We start from the raw sequence: 25,089 nt of genomic DNA on the forward strand, positions 1-25,089 counted from the left end.
CTCATTTCAAGCACCGGTTTTTGATGTGGGGCATACAATGGCAACACACAGACGCCATCTTGGTGGTGTGGCCACAGAGCCAACCCGGAACTCACGTCCGTTTAGCTTTCTGTGCGCGTTTGCTTGACTTCCTTTTCCATGTTCTCAGATTCACTGCAGGGATGCAGCATGATTTTGAGGAAGAGCATAAGTAGAAGAAGCAGATGGAGGGGAAAGAGATGAGATTCTAACTTAGGGCTTAAGGAGTGCTGGACTCTTTGTCTAGCGTGCCCTGGACACTCTATCACTGGTGCTTTCAGTGGCTCTGTGGACACCTGTTGGCTTATCCATTTTAGAGATGACAAGCCTGAGCTTTGGAAGTTAAGCACCTCACCCTAGGTCACATAGGTGGAAGGTTGGTGGCGGGGGGTCAGTATGCCTACCTGGATCCATCCAGCTGCGCACAAGAGCATTCCCACCTGTGCTCCGTCCCCATGCCACCCTTGCCTTGCTGTAGGGTCTCAATTCATTTGACATCTCTGGTGTTGCAGCCACTGGGTCTTCTTGGCTACCTGGTCCCCTCCAGTGGGTGAAAATGGTTCTTGCCATTCCTCTGGATCAGGTGGTCGAATGGTTTTGGCTTTAACAGCCTCAAACTCCGCCTTCCCCAAGGTGCTTAGGACCCATCCAGTCTCCTTGGTCTCAGCAGATGGCTTTCAGCTCCTCACCAGCAGATCAATTCTTATTAACTCTTATGACTGATGGTACTGGAGTAAGTAATTCTACCGGAGGCCATTGGGCATTCTGACTGTTCCTGGAATCACAGGCAACTTTACTGCATGGGTGAATACTTTTAATCCTGCCTCCCCAACACCCTTGCATTATATCAATTGTAATGAAAGAAATTTTATTACAATTTCTTTGTAATTGTATCAAGAGGTATCATTGGTGTGATATTTAGAAAATTTCCCAGATTTTGAGAATTCTCTTCATTCCTACATCACAGCGAAACAATTTCTTTACTGCTGGATTAGAAAGGAGAGATTTAAAAAAAAATCATTGTGGTACTGAGTCTGTTCTATAATTTTTATCAAAACTTCCCCTTGAAATTATGATTCTGGTTCTATAGCTACATCAGAGGCTAATGATCTTCTATCAGTCATTTCATTAGGAATAAATAACTGTCTTTCCTGTTCAGTTGAATGGTTTAGGCAATAGATGCCCTGTGGACCCACAGTCTCTCTAAGATTTGTAGCAATCTTCTCTCATCCTTTTTTTGAAAGTGAAATCTCTTAGTAACTTAGAATGTTAATAAATATAGCTTGTCATATGAAGAAAACAGAGTGAGCATCTTAGCTAGAATGAACTATGAATTAAGAAACTATGAATGAGAAACTAATCCTTTTAAGAAATTTGGGGCCAAAGGGATGTAAAAGTAGGTGTCTACACGGTGAAACTTGGAATCATAGGAGACAAGCTACATGACGGGTCATGTGCCATTAGAATGGCCTCCTGGCTGTCTGGCCCTCTCATCAGAGAGCTTCAGGCACCTCCCGAGTAGAGTGGGAACAGTATCTCTGCTGGCTGTTCTCCCTGGGTCTGTAAATTCGTTCATTTTACCAGCTGAGATCATTTTACATCTGCTGAGAGCCACAGGGGCTACAAAATGCTAAGAGGCTAGGAACCCAGCTCCAGAAATCTCTGTAAGTAAGCATGCAGTTATATAACTGAGGAGCTGCAGATTGCAAGAGTAGAGCTTAGGAAGGCTTTTCTTTGAGGATGAAACTTTCTAGAACCAGGCAGAACTCAACAGCAGCTGCAGAGCTGGCAGAGTTAGGAGAGCACCGAGCTAAGCCTGTTACAACTCCTTGTGAGCTCGTCCTCAAGACTGCTTTGTGAGTCGAGTGCTACTAAGCCCATTGTACAGATGAGGAAACTGAGGCCCCCAGCGATGAGCTCACACGGGAGAAGGTGGCAGAACTGAGTCCTGAAAGGTCTGCTTTTCTTAGCAGCACACAGTACTCCCTCCTGTTGAACTGAGTATTCAATCCCTGAATCTCCTGTGTCACTTAATTTGTTGGTTGCTATTGGTTTAAGCAACACCAACTCTAAAGCTTTTCAAGTGCTTCTTTGCTCTAGTGTAGTGAGAAGGGATAAATTGATGTCTATCACATTTAGCACAGACTAAGGGGGTCATTTAGACAGTGGACCACTAGCACTGAAAGCAGAATTTCAGTGATCTCAAGTTGGCAGCCCACTGACCCAACCCTGTTAGTACACAGATGAGTTTCATGTGGTTTGTACTATATTCATTTTTGATGAACTGTTCACATTCAAATGGAGACATTTCCCATAAATATCAGGGTTTCCCTCTTCTGCTAGAAGTTCAAAACTTCTGGGAGCACTGAGCCCGTGTGGCAGATACCAGCTTGAGCAGAGGGAAGGGGCTGCATCTTTAAATAGGCGAATGTTCCTGTTTCCCCCAGTCCTCACCACTCTCAATGTCTCCCAATGGCAAGGCCAGGTATTAGTTGCCATTTATCATCACAAATGAACCATCGAATTTTTTTCCAAAAGTATCTCTTGGATCTGAGTGTCTAGCAATAGAGGAGTAATAGAAGACAGACCAAGAGGGCTTTCTGTTGCAAAACTGGTGACTCAACATCCAACTACTTAACTCATGCTCCCTATCTACCTGGCTCCCCCAGGTATGATGTGGTAGCCCCTTGTGGATCAGCCTCTTATTTTACAGAGCAAACTGAGGCCCAGAGTGGGAAAGAGACTTGCCTAGGATCACACATTCAGTTAATGGCAGAGCCAGAATGGGAACCTGTACCCCACGCTCCCAACAGCACCCCACTGCTTGTTAGGAGTTTGCAGGGGCTGACCAGGCATGCGTGTTCTGCATGCTTGACTTTGGATGGTCTTGTGGAGATGTATTGGCAAACTCCTCAAAACACCCTTCAACGTTAAAATTTATTCAGAGCCTTCCCTGGTGGTCCAGTGGTTAAGAATCCACCTGCTAACGCAGGGGACATGGGTTCGATCCCTGGTCCAGGAAGATCCCACATGCTACAAAGCAGCTAAGCCTGTGAGCCACAACTACTGAAGCCCCCGCATTCTAGAACCTGTGCTCCACAAGAGAAGCCACCTCAATGAGAAGCCAGAGCGTGGCAACTAGAGAGTAGCCCCCACTCACTGCAACTAGAGAAAGCCTGCATGCAGAATGAAGACACAGTTCAGCCAAAAATAAATTAATTAATTAAAAAAAATTTATTCCACTACCCAGTATCGCCTTTCTTCCTCTTGGAGAAGAAAATACGTACTCTTTGAGCATCACGTGAAAAATTTGTACAAATTACCTCATTAGAACACAATTCCATTTGTGGTGTCAGGTATAATCAGATTGGGGAAACTCATTATAATTAGAGTAAAAAATACAACCTCAAAAGCTGAGTCTGTCCCCCTGATTCTTACCTCATTTCTTTTTAAAGCCTTTTCTTTGGTGCCAGTTTTCTCATTTCTTGCAGTCGTTGGGGGCCAAACCTCTTTCACTTGGTTTAAAGTCAGCTGGGGAGGAAAAGGCAAAAGGACTTTATTTCACCCAAGTGTGTGTGTGTTGGAGAAGGCAATGGCAACCCACTCCAGTACTCTTGCCTGGAAAACCCCATGGGCAGGGGAGCCTGGTAGGCTGCAGTCCGTGTGGTCGCTACGAGTCGGACACGACTGAGCGACTTCACTTTCACTTTTCACTTTCATGCACTGGAGAAGGCAATGGCAACCCACTCCAGTGTTCTTGCCTGGAGAATCCCAGGGACAGGGGAGCCTGATGGGCTGCCGTCTATGGGGTCGCACAGAGTCGGACATGACTGAAGCGACTTAGCAGCGTATGTGTTAGTAGCTCAGTCCGACTCTTTGCCACCCCCTGGACTGTAGTCCGCCAAGCTCCTCTGTCCGTGGGATTCTCCAGGCAAGGATACTGGAGTGGGTTGCCACCTAAGCTGACTCAGTAAATAGACCTTTCTTGCAAAGGGAATGTTGTAAACCCATGACAGTTCATCTGTGTAGTCAGAGATGAGTCAGTAACTCCCTGTCAGAATCACCAGGCGGGCAGATAGCCCTGTTCAGGCCACATGCCTAGCATCACCACCTGGACCAGCAACTTGTATTGTGAGATTTTGCTTATCGACTCTCATCAGTGACAGGCAAGTGAGCCCCCAAAGTGCCAGAAACAGGTGGGGAAGCCACCCTGCTTCATCTGCTTCCTAGTTTAGAGGCTTCAAGAGTATTTTTACTTCTCACAGCCAGTGCAACAGAGAAATATTTACAATCAGCTCCTTCCTGCCAAGAAAACCTGCTACAGACTTTGAAAACAAGGGGCATATGCTCTTCCCTTGATCTATGTGAGTGCTTGTGTGTGTGTGTGTGTGTATGTGTGTGTGTGTGCGTGTGTCTGTGTTCTAAACTCTGGAGAGCAAATAAACACGTTCTGAGCCCCCAGGAGAGGTCAACTCTCAGCTTTCTCTCATATCATCATTGTAATCATATTTCTGTTGCTAATATTGTTAACAAAATATGAAGGCATTTATCATACTTTATCATCTCCATCTTCCAAAATGTCTGGTGCTCTGCCTGCATCTTTGAATGCTCGGTTTTATCTCCTAATCATGCTGGAAGCAGGGAGCACATTTCAGGGGGAAGGCAGACCCTTGGAACAAATGTCATCTCCCTGCTGCTCACTAGCATACCAGCTTCTGTGGCCGTTCAGTGTCTCACATGCCCATTTCTTTGAGAAGAAAAGAGGGTGTTGTTTGGCTCGGGTTGGAAAGCATTTCTTTAAAAACCTTTCTACTTTCTTTTTCTCCCAGTTGAACTTGAATCGAAGCTTTGATAAGTCCCAGGATTTCAGAGCTGAAAGGCTCACGGGAGCATTTTGGTCCCAAACTGCCAGCCTCAAAGCAGGAGGGGGCAGAAAACTGCGGGATCCTATGAGTTCAGTATAGTTTGATAGAGCCTAATTCTCATGCAGTTGGTATTTGGGAAAACAGGAGTTTGGGCAAAGCACCTGAGCTGCCCATGGCTGGGCCAGAAGGAGGTGCCTCAGAAGCCCTTTGTCAAAGGACCACATGCTGGTTCAATAACTGTAGGAATATCAGTGAGAAAGTGACAAGCATAATGTTTAACATGGAATCAGAGTCTGTTGTGTCAGGCAGACAAGTAAGGACACACCGGGCTGCTTTAGACATGCTGCCCGGAGGACCAATACGACGTGCCGAAGGAGATCAGCTGCTGTAGGATGGCTACAGGATCTAGGCTGGTGAACTCAGCCTTTAAAATTCCTTTGAACCCCTCTTTCTTTTCCAAAAGGGTGGCTCAGCTGATAACGGATCTGCCTACAATTCAGGACTCCTGGGTTCAATCCCTGGGTTGGGAAGATCCCCTGGAGGAGGGAAAGGCTACCTACTCCAGTATTCTGGCCTAGAAAATTCCACGGACTAAATAGTCCATGGGGTCGCAAAGAGTTGGACACGACTGAGCGACTTTCACTTCACTTCACTTCTTTTCCAAGAAGCAGAGAACTCTCCATTTCGGAGGACCTGCAGCATGGGCCCTGCTGTGAGAGAGAGGATGTGCTTTGCTTGCTCTCCTTTGAGCCACAGCCCCCACTGTCGGAGCTGGGCATATCTGAGTTTCTGGGGTCAGGGAGGTGACCCAGTGGAGGTCAAGGGTCTGGCCTTGGACCACATGCCCTAGGACTTGACCTTGGTGGGATTTTAGCAGCCCCTTCTCTTCTCCATCTTGTGAATCTTCCCAGAGGCTGCTGAGTCTGGACTCATCTATCTTAAAGTCTCCAAACCATTGTTTATGGGGACACATACAAATTCCTGCTCAACATCCACCCTATACTCCCTGACCTTGTTTTTAATATTGACAACTTGGCAACACCCAGGACTGCCTCTCTTCCGATTCAAATCTTGAAAACTTCCATCCATAACCCTGCAAAGCCTCAGGGCAGATCTTTTATGCTCATCACATTCAATGTACAGTCGTCCCTCAGTATCCTTCAGGGAACTGGTTCCAGGGCCCCTGCGGACACTGAAATCCATGGATGCTCAAGATCCTTATATAAATGGAGTGGCAGTAGTTAGGTGGGTAGACTGCTAGGCTGTCAGATTTGAACAAAGTTTGTCACTCCTCCCTTAAGAGTTCAGAAGGAGGCCAGTCCCCACCAGAGCCGAGGGCCCAGCCTCTTCTGCCCACTCTGACCCCTCAGGGCAGAGTGTGAATGGAGAGAAGGAACAGAGCAAAACGGATGAGGATGGGGAATTAAGAGCCCATTGCACTTGCCAGGATGGTGGCCAAATGAGGCCGCTTTGGAAGACGCTATAAGCCATTTATCAATAATACCCTTCATCATAGCAAACAATTTAGAACTGGCCTGGACAATGCAGTTTTGCACAGAGTTTTACTTTAAACAGAATATTCAGTGTATATTGGCACAGCTTTACTGTTTGAGTACAAATCATTATTCAAAAATATTTAATTGCTTCATTTTTATTCCTGAGATAAACCTGACTTAATATTGGTTTATTAGTAAAAAACAAAACCAAGCAATCCTCTGTTACCTTGTTTAATCTGGTTGTTGAAAAAGTTCTGCTTTGGCATAAGCTTGTGTTCGTAGCTGGGGAACCCTATTTAAGAAGACACATTATTATCAGATAATTCCTTAAAACGGCAGGTTATTCATCTGTATGTACTATAGCCACGATTATAATGAACTTGCAGCTGGGAGTCCTGCTTCTTCACCTAACATTGTGTCCTAAGTATTGTCTGCAGTGCTACATTTGTCGTTCTTCAGTTGCTCAGTCATGTCTGACTCTTTGCGACCCCACGGACTGCAGCCCACCAGGCTTCCCTGTCCTTCACCGTCTTCCAGGATGTGCTCAAATTCATGTCCATTGAGTCGGCGATGCTATCCAACCATCTCATCCTCTGTCATCCCCTTCTCTTTCTGCCTTCAACCGTTCTCACCGTCAGTGTCTTTTCCAGTGAGTCGACTCTTCACATCCGGTGGCCAAGGTATTGGAGCTTTAGCTTTCAGCATCGGTCCTTCCAATGAACATTCAGAGTTGATTTCCTTTAGGACGGACTGGTGTGATCTCCTTCACATGGTCAGAGTATTCTCCATGGCTGCATCATAATTCGTTGAGTGCAAATAGTCTTGTTCTTTATCTTTACTTTTTTCCCCATAATTACATAATAATTTTAAGCCAAATATCTTCTAGATATCCCCATGGCTTTTTATTATTTCCTGAAGATGGACTCTCAGACACATCATAACAAGAGGATGAATGTTCTATAGGCCAGGCCTTCTCAGACTTCAGGGTGCATATAGCTCACTTGTGGATCTTGTGAAAGGGGATTCTAACTTAGTACATCTGGGGCAGGTCTGAGGTTCTGTATTCATGACTAACTCACTGGTGCTGAGGCTGCTGCTCAGGCTTCAGACAGTCTGTTAAAGTCCTTGATGCCCTAGCTTTAGCCCCATTCTACCAACTCTATCAAATCACTGTGTAGGCTGGTTGCCTAGGAGCCCTGCCCCTCAGGAGTATTTTCTGATCAAGAGGAGAGTTTTGAGTAGTCTGGTGTCCAGAGGAGGTGGGAGCTGTAGCCCCTTCCCTCAAGAGAAGGATCTAAACTCACTCCTGGCTGCCATTACAATCACCTGAGGAGCACACACACACACACACACACGTGTGTGCACCCTTAGGGTTCACTCCAGACAAGTGCAAATAGAAGGTTTGATAACAAGGTCTGACTATGAGTATTTTTGAAAACTTCCCAGGTTTTAAAGGTGATTTCTGAGTGTAGCCCGGGGTTGAGCACTGTTGTTTTAAGTCCATAGAAGACTCACCTTAAATCTCACTGACTTCAACTGTGTATTAAATCTGACTAGATGAAAAGCTCAGGGCTTACCTACTCCACCTGACTGCACACTTTTGACAATGGATCCAATGCAGCTATGAGTTTCATTTGCAGTTCTAAAAACTAATAACCATAATTTCTGAGAGAAGATAAGAAATTTGTCACCACTGGCTTCTCTGTCAAACCCACTTTTCCAAAGCATTTGCTGGTCCCATCTTCCTGAGCTAAAACTTACCAAGCTAAAACTCCCTTTCTTTCCCTCACTTTTCAAAGCTAAGCTATCATCAGTCATTTGTTCTGCAGGCATTTTTATTCATATAGAACTCCAAACACAGTATTAAAACTCTCTGTTAGCAAAACCATGACCCTCAACCAGTCTGTGAGCCCCTTGAGAGCAGAGACAGCCTCTGAATCAAGTTTTAATTTCCCCCACTTTGAACAATGCCTGTCTAACACACAGTAGCTACCCCTCAAATCATTGTTGAATGAATGAGATTGAGTAGATTTTGATCACATGCAAGCCTGAAGGTCTTTCTCATTGTTGAAACCTTCGTACCAGCATGATTCTAGCAAGAGCACAGATTGCAGAGATGGTGCCAACATGGTCTTGACCCTGGAGGTGTTGCAAGAGGCAGCCAGGATGCTCAGGGTGCCCTGTGTCCCTGCTGCTTCCCACCTGCGAGGGTAACACCTGCTGTTTGTCTTTGGCAGTTGCCTTTTCAGGCCTTGGCTTCACAACGTTCTACTTGGCTGGCAAGCTGCACTGCTTCACCGAGAGTGGGCGGGGGAAGAGCTGGCGGCTCTGTGCTGCCATCCTGCCCCTGTACTGTGCCATGATGATCGCCCTGTCCCGCATGTGTGACTACAAGCATCACTGGCAAGGTGAGTCCCTGCCCCGGGCCCGCCCGGTCCACACGCCGTCTGCCACTCTCGGGCAGGGATGGGGGGATACTTGCACCTACGGGGGGGGAGAAGTAAGTGCCTGCTATGAGAAACTAGAGTTTGCTGAAGTGACAGAGCAGACACAGTTTTAAAGAAGATGCACCTGTTCAGGTGAGCTCCGGCCTTGCTGGGAACAGAATCAGAGCTCCTCCCATTCCTTCATGCTCAACTAGGCAGCTCGAGTCTTACCAGGAAGGCAGGACCTCAGTCACAGACTCAGATGTGACTTCCCTGCTGGATCCCTTGCCTCTGTTCTCAGACTTGGTGCCAAGTGGTGGTTGGCTCCTATCGCATCCGCCCTGTAAAGGTGTGTTTCTCACCAGTGATGCTCTTCCAGAAGAGGTTTCCAGCCCAAGGATGGATGCCAGCAGCCACTGCAGGGCTGGGTGAGGCTCACCTGTATGTTTTAGCCCTGGGGTGTCTGTGCCAAGTCAGAATAACACAGGACAAGTGAGGGGCTTGTTCTTGGAATAAAGCAAAACCGTGCCATGCCCCTCTGCAGATCAGCTGCAGCTCTCAGCTTGCCTAAACCACAGCAGCATCTGCCATGGCAAGAAAGGGAGCAGAGACAGAGGCAGTGTCCACAGAAGGGGTGCCCTCCAGGAGCGCAGGGCTTAGGGCTGTGTTTCCCAGAATCCGATACTCAGATCACTTTGATCAGGCCACTCCAAGCTAGGAATTGGACTCTTGAGGGTGGGTTTGGAGTGACCGCCAGAAGTGTGCATTGTTAGCAAAGCAGTCCATTAATTCTGATGAAGTCTGAGAAGCACCATGGAGAGTTCCACTGTGTCAGTTTTCAGCAAACACAGTGCATGCAATGTGCCTAATCCTAATCTGGCTTCCCTGGATGAATGGCCTTCCATGGTCTGTCTGTGGCTGGCCCTTCCTCTTCCTTTCCTGTCCTCCTGCCATCCCCTAGGCTCATTCCCCTCTGCCCCCTTTTCTGATCACCCTCTTCTCACCTCTTCCCAGGTGTTTGTCCCAGCGGTAGTGAGGCAGTGGGTGAGGCCAGAGGTGAGGGGAGCTCCTGGTTGGAGGTGACTTCGCCCCATCTTCTCCAGGGGCCTTCTGCTCCTTCTCTGGCTTCAGCTCCACTTTCCACCCTCCTGAAACTCATACGCAGGGTGTCATGAGCTTCCAGCAGCAGCTTCAACCTGGGGGTGAAGGGTCTGGGAGAAAAGGAGGCTGATGCATGGTCTAGACAGGTGGAGGCATCAAGGAGGTTTGAGGCCCTGCTGATGGGGGTGGTCAGTAGAGGCCTATTGGGCTGCACCCTGAGCCTTCCCTTGTTCTCTGCTTTTATCAGTGACTTGGATGAAGTTCTGGATAATGAGGCCACACAATGTGGGGCTGGGGGGGTGGGTGGGTAGGGCAGGAAGAGAATTGCTGAGCCAACAGAGCAAGGGCAGACCCATTGCACCCTTGGAACTAGGAATATTTTCCAACAGAATCATGGTGGCGCATATGATTAGAGCATTTCCCCATAAGGACTGTTATGGGCTGGATGGCATTTCATGAACTGCTTCTCATTTATCCCTTGTAAACTATAGTTTCTTCTTTTGAACATGGGAACAATAATCCCTCAACATTTCCCAGAGCCATTTCATAGACTAAATGAAATAATGGATCTGAGTGTACTTTGTAAATGAAAGCGTGTTGCACGACTGTGAATCGATATTGAAGTTGCTTAGTGCATCATTTCTAAAGAAGGATGTGTTGTGCCTCCCAAGCCACTGATTTTGAAGTGGACATGCTTTTGGCACATGGTCCATTTGTAAGCTCTGAATCCCTGGTTTCCACTTTTATTCCTCCACACTGGATCTGAGAAATGATGAAGGATTTCAGAGTTGATATTTCGGCTTCATCCTGGAAGATAGTAAGAACCTTTGTGTAGTGATCTTGTCCTGCAAACCTAGGAAGAGAGGTTGGCCTGCCTTAAATGCTCTTTTGTTGCTATTGATCTGTGGTTGGTGCATCATGAAAGGATGAAGACTCACAGTTCTTGGCTTTGGGGAGATGCGGGACTTGATGCAGCTGGTGCCCCCAAGCCCTGCTGGCAGCGGAGCTTCATGCCCCTATCCAACTGGCACAGAAGGGAACTTAGAGCAGTAGAGGGAGAATACTAATGCTCTGTGAGCTGATGGGAAAGCAAAGCAAGAGAATTTACGATCAGTGATGTGTAGGGCTGTACTTTGGGGGCGGGGAGGGGCAAGCCGAAATTGCGTCATGGTAGGCCCATCCTGCAGCCCAAACTGAGTGTGCCTGAGTGGGTTACAGGTCACGGATGTGGCCCAGCTGCTCATTCAGCTGTGCCATCACCTGTTCAGCTTGTACCCTGGAGTTAGCCAGGAGCAGAGTGTGCTTTTCCTTGGATCCTCTAATGGGCTCATTTTATCTGAATTCCCCTCTAGGAGGTCATCTGTCCTTGTCTATACCAGTGGTCTCAATGGGGAGCAACAGAACCTTCTAGGGGACATTTAGCAATGTCTGGGGACATCTTCACAGATGGGATGGTGGGAGTAGTGGTGACTACTGGCATCTAGTGGGTAGAGGCCAGGGATGCTCTTTAACATCGAACAGTGTGCAAGATAGCACCTCCTCCACCAGGAAGACTTCTCAGCTCCAAACATCTATGGCTGAGGTTGAGAGAGCCCAACCTACAGTACCTCTCAGGCTTCGCAGGTGGTGCTAGGGGTAAAGCAACCACCTGCCAATGCAGGAGACGTAAGAGACACAGGTTCGATCCCTGGGTTGGGAAGATCCCCTGGAGGAGGGCATGGTGGCCCACTCCAGTATTCTTGCCTGTAGAATCCCATGGACAGAGGAACCTGGTGGGCTACAGTCCATAGGATTGGACAGAATTGGACACAACTGAAGTGACTAAGCACACACACACACACACCATCTCAGCTCCATCTTTCTTTCTCTTATTGCACGTTAAGAGCAGCAGTGTTCAACGAGTGGAAAATTTTATTTGTTCAACACTCACTTATTAAAGCAGTAATCAAGGAGGCTGCAGAGGTTTGCAGCTTGGATAAAAGGTAGACGGTGAGACCCTTGGCTGCTGTGTGGGAGGGTGTTGGAGGCAGAACGCTTGGCTGAGATTAACGAGGTGTTGTTTGTTGGTGGACTGAGCTGCCCGGTGACCGTGGGCGGGGGCCTTCCGTCATGATAAAAATTCATGGGGAGACCCCTAGGCAGCAGCACAACCTGAGAACCTCTCATTATAGACTTTAGTTAACAACATTAATATTATGAGATTTTTATGACTCCATTTCAATTTTGATTTAAGCAACTGTGTCTAATGTGGAAGTATATCCAATTACTTGATTACATATTCATATCCAGTAAATAACCCATAATCTCAAATGCTTTGCTCTGTTCATTATCATGGTTATCAGCGTCCTTCCGGTCTTCTCTCCCTTCCCAGCTCCACTCCACACAAGTCTGTTGTTTATGAAGTGAGGAACATGGAGGGCACAGGCTATGGTCTGGAGGGGCAGTAAGAGACGTAGCAGCACTTCTTCACAAATAAAACGGCTGGATGGATTATAAATCTTTCTGTGGCTGAAGTTCTCCTTGTCTCTGTGACATGCTGGCTTTTGGGTCAGCTGGAAGCTAAAGAGTCCCTGGGTGATATCAATGCTTCACAAAGAGGCTTACCCTTGTGATTAACCGTGTGTTTTTAGCATTAAAACTTGTAGAATTCCCATGCTGGGGGGACCATCTATGGAGAAAAATGCACAGAAAGAACAGAGAACCTCCCTGAAGCGTCTTCTGCCTTGGTTCATAGTCTCGTGGGTTTATGGTTCCTGTCAGTGGACGGTCAGAGCCGGAAGTGGCAGGACATAACAAGCCCCTTCTGCCCTCAGATCCTTGTATCTGGATCCGGTGTTTCCTTATGTGATTCCAGTTTGCAACTAACCTTCTAACCAACACTGATTCTCTAACCATAGCTCATTTTAAGCAGCCCTGGGTGCCTCAGGTAGTGCTTCGTCATAAGAAAGGGCACCTAGGTCTGAATGTAATCCAGAGAAACAAGTCTCAAGGGAGGAAGCAGTCGTTTGTTCCCACCCAGCCTGAGGCCAGGACGCGTCTTTGTCGGTCACAGACACCATGCTTGACTGGCCTGAAAATTCCAAGATGGTGCCACAGCTTTTGCCAGGTTTCCTGACTTGGCCACGAAGGGTCTATGATGTGCAATGAGTTCGGGTGTAGTTTCTGGTCTCTGCACATGGGGTGTTTGAGGATGAGGGCACTGGAGAAGGAAATGGAAACCCACTGCAGTATCCTTGCCTGGAAAACCCCATGGACAGAGGAGCCTGGGGGATACAGTCCATGCGGTCATCTGAGCAACGTAGCGAGCGCCTCGCACCTACCTACCTGAACCACACTAAAAAGCCAGGCAGAGTGTGCTCCCTCCTCACACAGTCCCATTCATCCCCCAACACACACACAGTTGAGGGACACACTGCTTACCAGTCCTCCCTGGGCTGTCAGAAACAATCTCTAGATTTTCTAAATGAAGTGACTTGAAAAGGAGACTTTGGAACGATATCATGCTTCTCACCAAAACCCACCAGCCTTACATAGAACAGGAGCGCTAAGTTCCTCCCTCCAAGATCCTCCTTCCCAGGTGAACTGATCTCATCTCTTCCTCCTTCCACAATTGGCTGCCCGTGTCGTGTGTCTGCATTCACATTTATCATCAGCTGCTAAATGCTCCTTTGGGCCTGGGACCTCTGGGCCTTGGCTGCCCATGAATCTACCCATCTCTGCCACCATACCTGGGGCATCCCTGCAGAGGGCCTGAGCAGGCCCAGGCCACTCCCTTTCTGGGGTCAGAATGCACTAAACAGGATGGGCACTTCCTGGATGGGCCAGTGGTAAAGAATCCACTTTCCAGTGCAGAGGATGCGGGTTAGACCCCTAGTTAGAGAACTAAGATCCCACATGCCGTGGGGCAACTAAGCCCGTGTGCCACAGCTGCTGAGCCCATGTGCCTCAGCTAGAGAGAAGCTCACCCACCACATGAATATCCCACATGCCGCAACTGGGACCCGATGCAGCCAAATAAGTAAACATTAAAAAAAAAATCCACTGGGCAGAGAGCATTGGGCCTTGAGAGGCTTTCTCAGCCAGGCCCCCTGCCCTCTGCCCTGGCCTCCTGCATTGCTTAGTTCCCAGGGAAGACAGGTGTTGGCTGCTCCCAAGTCTCTTGACAACTTGGCTTCGCTTAACAGTGCTATCTGCTGTTGACTTTCTGTTCAAAGTAATTCCAGAAGCCACCTTCCTTTGCCCACTCTAGTCCAGACCACCATCTCCTGCTGCCTGGGTTATTGCAGAAGCCCTGCTACTGTCTCCCCTCCTTTCTCCTCTGCCCCTCACACTGCAGCCAGGAAGAGCCTTTAAACCCTGTCACATGTGGTGCCTGCTCCTCTGCCTCTGGGGACCCCTTGTGTGCATCAGCATCAAAGCCCAGGTCCTACAGTGACTATGAGACCTGGCCCGCAATCCCTGCTTCTCTGATGGTGTTCTGCACTGCCGCTCCTTGCTCATGCCGGTGCTTTCCCACCCCAGGGCCTTTGCACTGGCTATCCCCAGTGCCCAGAATGCACCTCTCTCAGATGTGTGTATGGCTCCTTCCCTTCCCTCCTTCTGATCTTAGCTCAAGTGAGGCTGTCTTATAGTGGACACTCTGTTGAAATCGCAGCCCAGACCCCACACTCTCTGTGGTGTACCACCTTGCTCGTCTACCACCTTCTGACAAACCCAGTCATTTCTTACATGCATGCTCGGTCATTTCAGTCATGTCCAGCTTTTTGCGACCCTAGGAATGTAGCCTGCCAGGCTCCTCTGTCTATGGGATTCTCCAGGCAAGAATCCTGGAGTGGGTTGTTGTGCCCTCCTCCAGGGGATCTTCCTGATCCAGGGATTGAACACATGTCTCCTGCATTGCAGGCAAATTCTTTCCCACTGAGCCACTGGGAAAGCCCCAGTCATTTCTCAGGTATTGGTTATTGTCTGTTCTTATCCACTTGAACAGGAGTCTCCACACTTCCTCTGTAAAGGGTCAGAGTCACTATCCTGGGCTTTATTTGGGCCATATGGTCTCTATGGTAACTGCTCGAGTTGGTGATGGTGGTGAGACATCAGCCTATAAATGAATGGCTGGCATAGTTTGTTGCTGTCTGTACTAGAATCTACTCTCCCTGTGGGGAAGGATTTGTGTCTCTTTTGCTGGTATGGCACATAGTAGGTGCTTGTGTTAGTGTCCCAGATTCCACAAACCGAATAGAAGAATAGAAGTTGTCTCATGGTTCTGGAGGCCAGAAGCCCAAGGTCAAGGTGTTGGTGGCCCCTCTCCCTCTGACATCTGCACGGGAAAGAGCTTTCCTTGCGTCTTGCAGCTGATCAGCCCCAGATAGTTCTCGGCTTCTGCAAGCATAATTCTAGTCTGCCTCTGTCTTCACATGGCATTTCCCTTGAGCTTCTTCACATCACCTTCCCTCTGTGTGTATCTGTCTCTGTGTTCAAATTTCCCCTTTCTATCAGCACACCAGTCAGATTAGAGCCCATTCTACTGATCTCATCTGGGCTTGATTATCTCTGTAAGGATTCTATATCCAAATATGGTTACATTCTGAGGTACTGAGGTTTAGGACTTCAGCGTATCTTTTGGAGGAACAATTCTTAATGCTTAACAGTGCTCAGTACATAAGTGTGGAATGCAGGAATTAATAATTTTGGTTAAACCATGTTCCTTTCTTACTAATTTAATTTTCTCTATGCACTGGTTTTACTAAAATTATTCTTATGCTTTGTAAGTTCTTTTCAAAAATAAGCCAAAAAGTAAACTTCCAAAACCATCCACTCACTCATTCAGTATGTCTCTTGTACCTGTGTGCCAGGCATATTCTCCAATGGAGGCAGAGTATTGAGGCAGATAGACTTGGTGCTGCCCTCCCAGCTTACAGTGTAGCAGGGAGATTGTGCATTCTCTGTGCTAGGTAAGTTCTTTTATAGAAGCTCAAAGTCACAAAAATGGGATATGTTATTAGTAGTAGAAAGAAAGAACAGAAACAATCATGTGAGGTTGTTGAGTTTTCCAGAAATGGTCTTTACCCTAGGGTCTTGGGTCATAAAGCCTAAGGCATACAAGATCCCAAGTAAGCCAGCTGAGTAATGTTGGATGTTGCCATGGCAACAGGGAGGGATGTGTTCCTCCCAGGGGCCTGATAGCACATGATCAGAACACTTTCTGCTTGTTGATTCTGGAGCTGAGTACTAGCACCTCAATAGGCCAGACTCCATGAGATCCTTTCCTGCCCTTCAACCTCATGAGAAGGGGTTGAGGTCATGCTCGTTTTCCAGGTAAGGAATGAAATACAGGTCGCCTGATTCAAAGTCTAACCCTCTTTCTACTACCATTGGAGCCCTCTAGGTATTGATTTTAACCTCCCCCTTCAAATAGCTTTTTTGAGGTGTAATTCATAACTCATAATGCATAAATCTGCCCTTTTAAAGTGTGCAATTAAATGGTTTTTAGTATATTCAGAGCTGTGCAGCCATCACCACTGTCTAATTCCAGAAAATCATATTGGCCACCGCAGCCCCTGGCAACCACAAATCTACTTTCTTTCTCTATGGATTTCCATCTTCTGGGCATTGCATATTCCTGGTGTCACATATGTGGCCTTTTGTGTCTTGTGGTGTCTATTCTTTAGTGCATCTTGTAAATGTTGTTCAGGGCCTCTCAACATTTACTGAATAATAACTGCTGGGCTGGGCTTCCGAGTGGCTCAGTGGTAAAGAATCAGCCTGCCAAGCAGGAGACCCAGGTTCAATCCCTGGGTTGGGAAGATCCCCTGGTGGAGGAAATGGCAACGAACTCCAGTATTCTGGCCTGGGAAATCCCTTGGACAGAGGAGCCTGGCGGGCTACAGTTTGTGGGGCCGCAAAGAGTCAGACACAACTTAGTGCCTGCATATACACACATGCACGCAACTGCTGGGCTCTGGGGAAATGAAGACGAGGCACTCAAGGGGCCATTAACACTGACAGGCAGATGTGAGCTGGGAGGTGCACAGACAACAGCCTAGAGAGCTAGTGGAGCCCCTGGTCCTCAACAGAGCCCCAAGGGGACATGGGAAACCATCTTCTCCAGCCCACACCAGAAGCCTGGTCAGTTTATGTCCTATATAACTATAAAGACACACCTCTCTGGGAGAAGATGGTCCTCTCCTTTCAGTTTCTCAAACTGACCACGGCCCTTCCTTCCTCTGCCCGGAAGACTGCCGTGCCATCCCTGCCTCCACTTCCTACCCAACTGGTTTGTACCTGCTCATCCTGCAGGGCTGACCCGTGGGTCTTGTCCTCAGCAAAACTCCCCTGATCCAGACAAGCCAAACCCCTCTCCTGGCTGAATCTCACAGACCTGCCTTCTCCTTCCCGGCGCTCACCACAGCTGCCGCTCACTGGTAAGACTCTCACTTCTCAGTGTCCGTCTTAGCCCCTAGGACTGGGAACACATCTCTTTTGGTCAGCCTCGTGTTCTGGTACTGGGCATCACTCCTGACACCTGATCTCCTTGCAAAATACGTGATGGATAAATGACATCGGTGCTGAGTGAGGAGACCACGGCTTGTGTACTCTGGGGACACGGAGATCCACACCCTCCCCCTCTGAGTCCTCCAGTCCCATGCGACCGTATTTGGGGTGAAGTCAATCCCAAGCAATTTTTTCCCTAACAAGGCCCGCTTGCCTCCTGCCTGCTTGGCTCTAAGCACATGCTCTACGGGATGGGAATGGGATTTCACCAAGTGGCACTTAATGACAATCCCTCTCTTTCAGTAAGTCATTTTTTAAATCTTATTCACCATCTTTGTGATAAACAAAGCCCTGAATAACTGCTGAGAAGTCACCTTTGCTAGACCTTCCGTAGCGCTAGTTGCTTCTAATAACTATGGTGGCACCTACAATACCACTTTTAACTCATTCCATTAAGTGGGAAACCAGCATTGGCAGCAGCCACATGCTCTGGCTCGCTGCCACATCAGTAAGCTTGGAGAACGTACATTCCGAATGATTTGATATCTTTTGGTCCATGATGCACCTTGTGCATGTGACAAGCGCCTTGTCACAGAAAATAAAAGTCAAGTGCCATTATTTATAGGTTTCGCTGTGTGGTCTGTTCAATAGTCAAGGACTCAAACACAGATGTCCTGGGTCATTTCAGATACTCATAAAAGTAACACCCCGTGGGCCTGTTCTCTGGGGTTATTAGAAAAACAAAACAATGGTGTGTCTCTTTAAGACTTTGTGCATGAAAAAGCCTGGCACATTTCCTAGCACAGGCTCCTGCCCACAGGTGGTGTGAAGTTTCTCAATTTGAGGAACTTGGTTTAATCACATTAATTATGCCTCATGACCCCACGGAGGAATTCATAGTAGTTATTACTTTCCAATTTCTTGGGTGACCTTTTTTTTTTTTAAGTTCATGAGTTTATTTAAAATGCTATGAAAGTGTGGCCATGCTAAAGAGATGAAAACTATAGACTGTTGAGTTACTGTGTGAAGAGAAGGATGGGGAAGGATTAGAAAGTCCCCAGTAGTGCTGGGAAGATCCCCTGAAGGAGGAAACGGCAACCCACTCCAGTAGTCTTGCCTGGAGAATCCCATGGACAGAGGAGTATTGTCAGCTGGGGTCCATAGGGTCACAAAGAGTCAGCCACGACTGAAGCGACAGCACACAGTGCTGGAGAGGAACAGAATAACAGTGATGGACACTATATTTTTTAATTAAAAAATTTGGGGGGGGGGGGCTACATAATACAGCATGTGAGATCTTAATTCCTTGACCAGGGATCAAACCCTTGTCCCGTACATTGGAAACACAGCACTAACCACTGGACTGCCACAGAAGTCTGAGACTATTGTTTTAGATACTGCATTTCAAGGTCTTATTTTGTGGCATGCACTGTTCAGAAGCAGATCTCATCAAATCACTGTGATGACTAAATGACATGGATATTGAGATCTCCATTTGAGAGCTGAGGAAACCGAGGTTCAGATGTGCAGTGACTTGCCCTGATGGGGCAAGTCTACAGTGTCTTTGTGATGGATTTCTCAGTCAAGAGGATTCTCAAGTCTAAGGTGAGAATAGATGCTGGATAACTTACTGTGGCGCCAGGCATCTGCTCTGGGAGCAGAGCTGGGCACCGGGGTTTCACTGTATCTCACAAGTGGTCCTTCCCACCCCTCTTTCTTGGTGGCTACTCATCAGGGCTGAGTAGCCACTAATCTCTTTTCCTCCTCTTTCTGCCAGGTGGTGGCCAAAGTTGCACCATGTTTGCACTCCTCTGCAGAGGAAGTAGCCACAGTTATTCAGTCTCTCTGGCCTGTTAGAATGATTTTTTTTTACAAGTGATATTTTATCCCAATCAGGGATATGACCTATTTTCTGAAGATGCTCAGCAGAGTTTCATAATGATCTGCAGGCTGGTCTCAGTAGGTTGACCCTGGGGACCAAATTCCTAGAACATTCATATGAGAAAGACTCTCAGCTGCCAAGCACTTATTCCTGGTGAGGGAGCTGAGGCTCAGAGAGGGGAATGGGGACAACACAAGATAGTAACCAGAGCCTAGCTCCCAATTACTGTGCACGTACGCATTCCTCCAGGCTTCCCTGGTGGCTCAGTGGTAAAGAATCCACCTGCCAATGCAGGAGACATGGGTTTGATCCCTGAGACAGGAAGATCCCCAGAGAAGGAAGTGGCAACGCACTCCAGTATTCTTTCCTGGGAAATCCCATGGACGGAGGAGCCTGGCGGGCTACAGCCCATGGGGTCGCAAAAGAGTCGGATACGACTTAGCGACTAAGGAACAACATTCATTCAGCCACTTCCCTTCACCCACTTAATTCTGCAGGAGATGAGCAAAGTGCTGTTCCAGGTGTTGAGGAATCAACAGCCAGCAAGCCTTACAGAGCCCCTGCCCTGGTGGAGCAGAGATTCCAGTGTTAATGTTACATCACCACACAGCTCGACACACCACTTGCTGTTCTCATCCCCAGGAGATGAGAAAGTGTATCCCTGCTCATGGCAGGTGTGGGCAATTCAACAAGATAATCACAGTGAAAGTGGAAACCCCCCACTGGAGGATGACACTTCAGTGTGGCAGTGACCTTCACAAGAAATCAAAGTTTCTCTTGGCAGGGGAGGTTTTTCCATTGTGTTAGGATCTTTTTGGCAAGAATAAACCCAAAGACACAGTTTAAAGGGCATGCACACACACACACACACACACACACACACACACACACACACACACAGAGTGAGGGTTGTTGGGGTGGGCCACTTTCATGGGGTCTCTGGTGGCCACTAGCTGAATGCCCTTTTTAGCATGGGGTCACCAGAGGTGGGGGAAGGGCCTGTTGTGCCTATAGAGTCCCTCTCCTACCTTGTCTGCGGGGGCCCCCCGCCACGTCTTCTGACTTGATAAAATCGGCAGGTTGTTGGAGGGTTTAGGCCCCTCCCACTGGGAGTGTCGAATTTGCCCACCTGGTGGAGCATAAAATGTTGTATTCACTTTGTGACTCAGAAGTTTTATTCCATCCTTGGGAAATCACTTAACTTTGAGGAGGAGGCCAGCATGCCCGCTGGCTTTCCGTGGTGCACCAGCAACATTGCGGGGCTCCAGCAGAAACTTGCTAAAGAAAAATGACAGCCCCCGAGGGTATTTACATCCCATGGAGATGGCTGGAATTCTTCCAGCATTTAGAATTGATTTTCAAAATCAAGAATGCAATTCTGAGTTTGTGCCGTGCGCTGCTGCATATTCCATCAATAACGAGAAAAATCAAGTACACAATGAAAAGGGGATGTTTAAGTTCTAGAAATGGTAAGGGTTTGCGGAGGCCACCAAGATGTACACCTCCAGTGTCGTTTCTCTCCCCTTATAGTCTTTCCAGGGGTTTCACCAGCAAACCAGTTGCCGAAATCGGTAGGAAAGTGCTTTCTGGAAAACACAGCTGGCCTCATTTGAATGAATCCTAACGCATTTCTCCCGGTTCTGCTCTTCTGTCCTAGATTCGTTTGTTGGCGGAGTCATTGGCCTCATTTTTGCCTACATTTGCTACAGACAGCACTACCCGCCTCTGGCTAACACAGCCTGTCACAAACCCTACGTCAGTCTCCGAGTCCCGCCCTCGCTGAAGAAAGATGAGAGGCCCACGGCCGACAGCGCGCCCAGCCTGCCCCTGGAGGGGATCACCGAGGGCCCCGTATGACCCAGACCTCGGGGGATGGACTCTGAGCCCAGGCCACGCTCCTCCACCCTGACCTCACCACACAGTAGAAGAGGTTTTCTGTAACGTTTCTCATTCGTCGTTTCTCCAAGTTCCCCTGCTCCCATTTTGCCGATGGTGATCCTGCTACATTCCCTGTCGACTTTCAACTCTCCTGAACTGGTCAAGAGAAGAGCCCAGGAACATTTTGTGAGAGACAGGTGGAAGGAGGCTGCCGGGGTGGGCGGGTGCAGCTTGGTTCATTCCTGCTTCGGAGATGTTTGCCGTCAGGGCCACCGTCCTATATTTTCATGGTTGTAAAACATAATAAAACGTCTCACCTGGAACACGTGGTGTTGGCGGTCCAGTGCACAGATCGTTCAGGGCTGCGGTGAGTTTCACATCCACCCCCAGGGTGGAGAGCCGGCCCAGCTCTAGCTGCGGTTGTTCTAGGTGCCGAGCTGCAGGCGGAGACTGACAGCCTCTGAGAACTGTCAGCTGATCAGAGCTCTGAAATGGAGTTGCCGCCTGGAGTTGCAGCCTTGATACTGCCAGGGCTCTTTGAATCACTGAATCTGTTACCAAGTCCAAGCTCAGTCTGGTCATCCCACTGAGCCAATAATTGGGAGACAAGGTGTTGAGGCAAGGAATAGTGACTTTATCGGGAAAGTCAGGCATCCAAGGAGATGGTGAACCAATGCCCTACAGCACTATCTTATGGGGTGTAGCTGCTAGTTCCTTTTATGGAACAGAGAGAGGGAGGAGGTCAGGGAATAAGGTATAAAGGCCATCAGTCAGTTCAGTCGCTCAGTCATGTCCGACTCTTTGTGACCCCATGAACCGCAGCACTCCAGGCCTCCCTGTCCATCACCAACTCCCGGAGTCCACCCAAACTCATGTCCATTGAGTTGGCGATGCCATCCAACCATCTTCATCCTCTGTCATCCCCTTCTCCTGCCCTCAATCTTTCCCAGCATCAGTGTCTTTTCAGATGAGACAGCTCTTCACATCGGGTGGCCAAAGTATTGGCATTTCAGCTTCAGCATCTGTCCTTTCAATGAATATTCAAGACTGATTTCCTTTAGGATGGACTGGTTGGATCTCCTTGCAGTTCAAGGGACTCTCAAGAGTTTTCTCCAACACCACAGCTCATGAGTCTTGCAAAATATCTCCTGGTTTAGTCATCCTCGGGGAGGGGATGTATTAATTTCTTCTTTCCCACAGCCATTCACACATGGGCAGGGCGGGGGTTTCCTAAGACACTTTAGTTTAACATTCAGGCTGAGGAGCAGGGTTCCCTGAGGCAGGCCATTGTCTGTGCTTGTAACTATAGACAGCAATCCTCTCAGTGATTATAGTAACAAAAGCAACAGAAAACAAAGATTAAAGTAAAAAAAAAAAGCCACTGTGGAGTCAGATTTTGTTCTTCCCTGTTGCAAATCTAGAAGGAAAAGAGATGAATCATCTCACATATGGTTTCTACCAAACAGGAGGAAAATAAAGATCGAGAGTATGGGGAGAGGGTCAAAGCAGTGTTCTGAGGGCCGAGGGTACCATATCCTTTCAAGAGAATGGCTGGGTGATGCTGGAGTAAAAGCAGCCTCTGGGTAGGAGTTTTCCCCCTTTAGGATCCTGGTGCTCAAAGGGTTCATCACGTGGCAGCATCAGGTCCATAATCCTGTCTGGCAGGTGGCGTTTCAGCATGCTGGGGCTCCTGCAGAAGGTGCCAGAACAGAAAGAGAACTATGCTGTCTCTGGCTCAGCTCTTCTCGCCGTTTAAAGGTGGCCAGAGGAGAGCCGTGTGCAGTCTGAGTACGGAGCCTGCCGCTCCTCAGCCCGCTTGTTCTTTTCAAAGCAGCGAGCAACCTTCCGTTCAGTTCTGATCAGAGGTGCCAAGTGGTTCTCCAGATCCCCCAAGCATGGGATGCATTTCTGACATCTGAAGACAGTCACTTTCCAGCAGCCCCTGTAACAGACTGCATCTGTAGGGACTCGAGTGGCTGTCGGAGTGGTCGCCTGTGTAGCTCTGCCCTGGGCATGCCAGTTAGAACCATCAGGGCGTCTTTGATCAGCCACCTCAGCTGTGGGCTAAACCTAGGAGTGCCTGTACCACTTGTAAAGATCTTATCAGGTGAGCTCCAGCGCAGCTTTCTAGAGCTATGGTCCTTTCAGCCCTGTGTCCACACCCGCCAGGGAGCAACTATCCTATTGTGGGGTAAGGGGAGGGGAAGTCTTGAAGTCCTTCCGAAGTCAGATATTTTTAAATTGCAGCAGTTACATTCATGAGTAACTTTGAATACACATATGAGATACTTTAAAAGCTAAATCATAGCAATTCATAAGACAATTTTAAATCTGACTTCCCTGATGGCTCAGTGGTAAAGAATCCACCAGCAATGCAGAAGACAGAGGAGATGAGGGTTCGATCCTTGGGTCAGGAAGATCCCCTGGAGTAGCAATGGCTACCCACTCTAGTATTCTTGCCTGGAAAATATCCCATGGACAGAGGAAACTGGAAGGCTACAGTCCATGGAGTCACAAAGAGCTGGACACGACTAAAGAGGCTAAGCACGCAGCAATTTTAACTCCAGAGCCAAAATTCATATAAAATATAAAAACTGAAACAGTGTTCTGATCTAACTAAAAATTCTATAATTTTGAAAATAAAGTCAAATATAAAAATATAGGAAAAGAATCCTTTTGCTACCTGCTGTTGAGAACAATCCACCCAATGCCGCCTGTGTATTTCTTTGATTCTGGTTTTCCCCCTACTCTGCTTAGCAAGCAGGAGGAAAGTGAGAGAACCACATTTCAGTTAATGATGACGACTTTACATTCTGGACCAGGAAATGTAAATTTAATAGAAAAACTTACATTTAACGATAAATGGAAGGACACTGAAAAGTAACAAAGCACAGAGCATTGTTAATGCTGATGATGATTAAATTGAAAGTCCTGAGACAGGCCATGTAAAAGCTTTCATTAAATTGTAATTAAAATCACAAAGGACGTAATAACATGAAGTGTATGGCAGGATCCTTAGGAGACATAATTAACACGATGAGCCAGTTCACAAAAGGCAGGTGTTTTTGTGGGTGCGTGTGTTTTAATTTCATGCTCTATTAAGATGAAAGAAATGTAGCATCACAAAGCACTAATAAAATGACTGAGAATGAAGTCATTTGTTCCCCAGCCCCTGGTCTTTTTTGGAAGTGAGGGGTTACTAATTCAGTCTCTGGCAAAGTAGGTTGGAGACGGTTCGCACAGAGCCCAGCCAAAAGCTGTGATCCGTGAGGCTCTTCCCTCCCCGAGAAAACGAGCTCACTGCATCTGCACTGGCTAGAGCCCTGTCCTGTGGCCAACCAGAAGTCAGGGGGCTTGGAAGGGAGAGTCCCCATCATTTTCCTCTGCTCTCTTTCTCCAGGTCCTCAGGTTACTTGCACATGGGGGCGTGGTAGTTTTCTTGTTCATCTGGTTACTGATTCCCAGGCGCCACCCCAGGGCTCCTGAATTAGATGCTGGGGAAAGAGAACCCGGAATCTGTAGTGAGGACTCACAAGCGCTTCCCAGACCCCTTGCCTGAGTCGTTCTCCTGCCTCCCTTTCTCCGAGAGGGACAGGCTGGAGGGGCAGCGGACTAGCCTACAGAGCTGTGCTCAGGCCGTCTTCTTCTCTGGGAGGGGAGGGGCTTGGAGATGATCATGCTCTTTTATTTCCATTGGTATTCCCGTCTGTGCCGCATGCTGTGTCCTGTGGAGCCACAGTTGGTCCAGCCTCTGAAGTCCAAATCCCCAGCGTCTCCCTTGATGGTTTCTTTACCCTGATTCCCTTTGTCCTATGCATAAGCAACACCTCTTAGGTTTACCTTCAAAATACACCGCACACTGGCCCATGCCTCACTCGCCCACTGCCCCCCACCCCGACCTTAGCTGTGGCCACCCTAGTCCAGGGGGTCAC

The 25,089-nt window shown here is 48.0% G+C and overlaps 1 protein-coding gene across 1 annotated transcript in view; it reads left to right on the plus strand.

Annotated features, from left to right (window-relative positions):
* The window catches only part of PLPP4 (phospholipid phosphatase 4), a 145,142-nt gene extending 124,006 nt beyond the window's left edge, over positions 1–21,136 (plus strand). Inside the window, exons 8-9 of the mRNA XM_052660823.1 lie at positions 8,617–8,787; positions 20,937–21,136. Coding sequence (XP_052516783.1) covers positions 8,617–8,787; positions 20,937–21,136 — 371 coding nt within the window. The remainder of the gene's footprint in view (positions 1–8,616; positions 8,788–20,936) is intronic.
* Positions 21,137–25,089: the final 3,953 nt, after the last annotated feature.

Source organism: Budorcas taxicolor, chromosome 23 (assembly GCF_023091745.1).
Source record: "Budorcas taxicolor isolate Tak-1 chromosome 23, Takin1.1, whole genome shotgun sequence".
Taxonomy (NCBI): Eukaryota; Metazoa; Chordata; class Mammalia; order Artiodactyla; family Bovidae; genus Budorcas; species Budorcas taxicolor.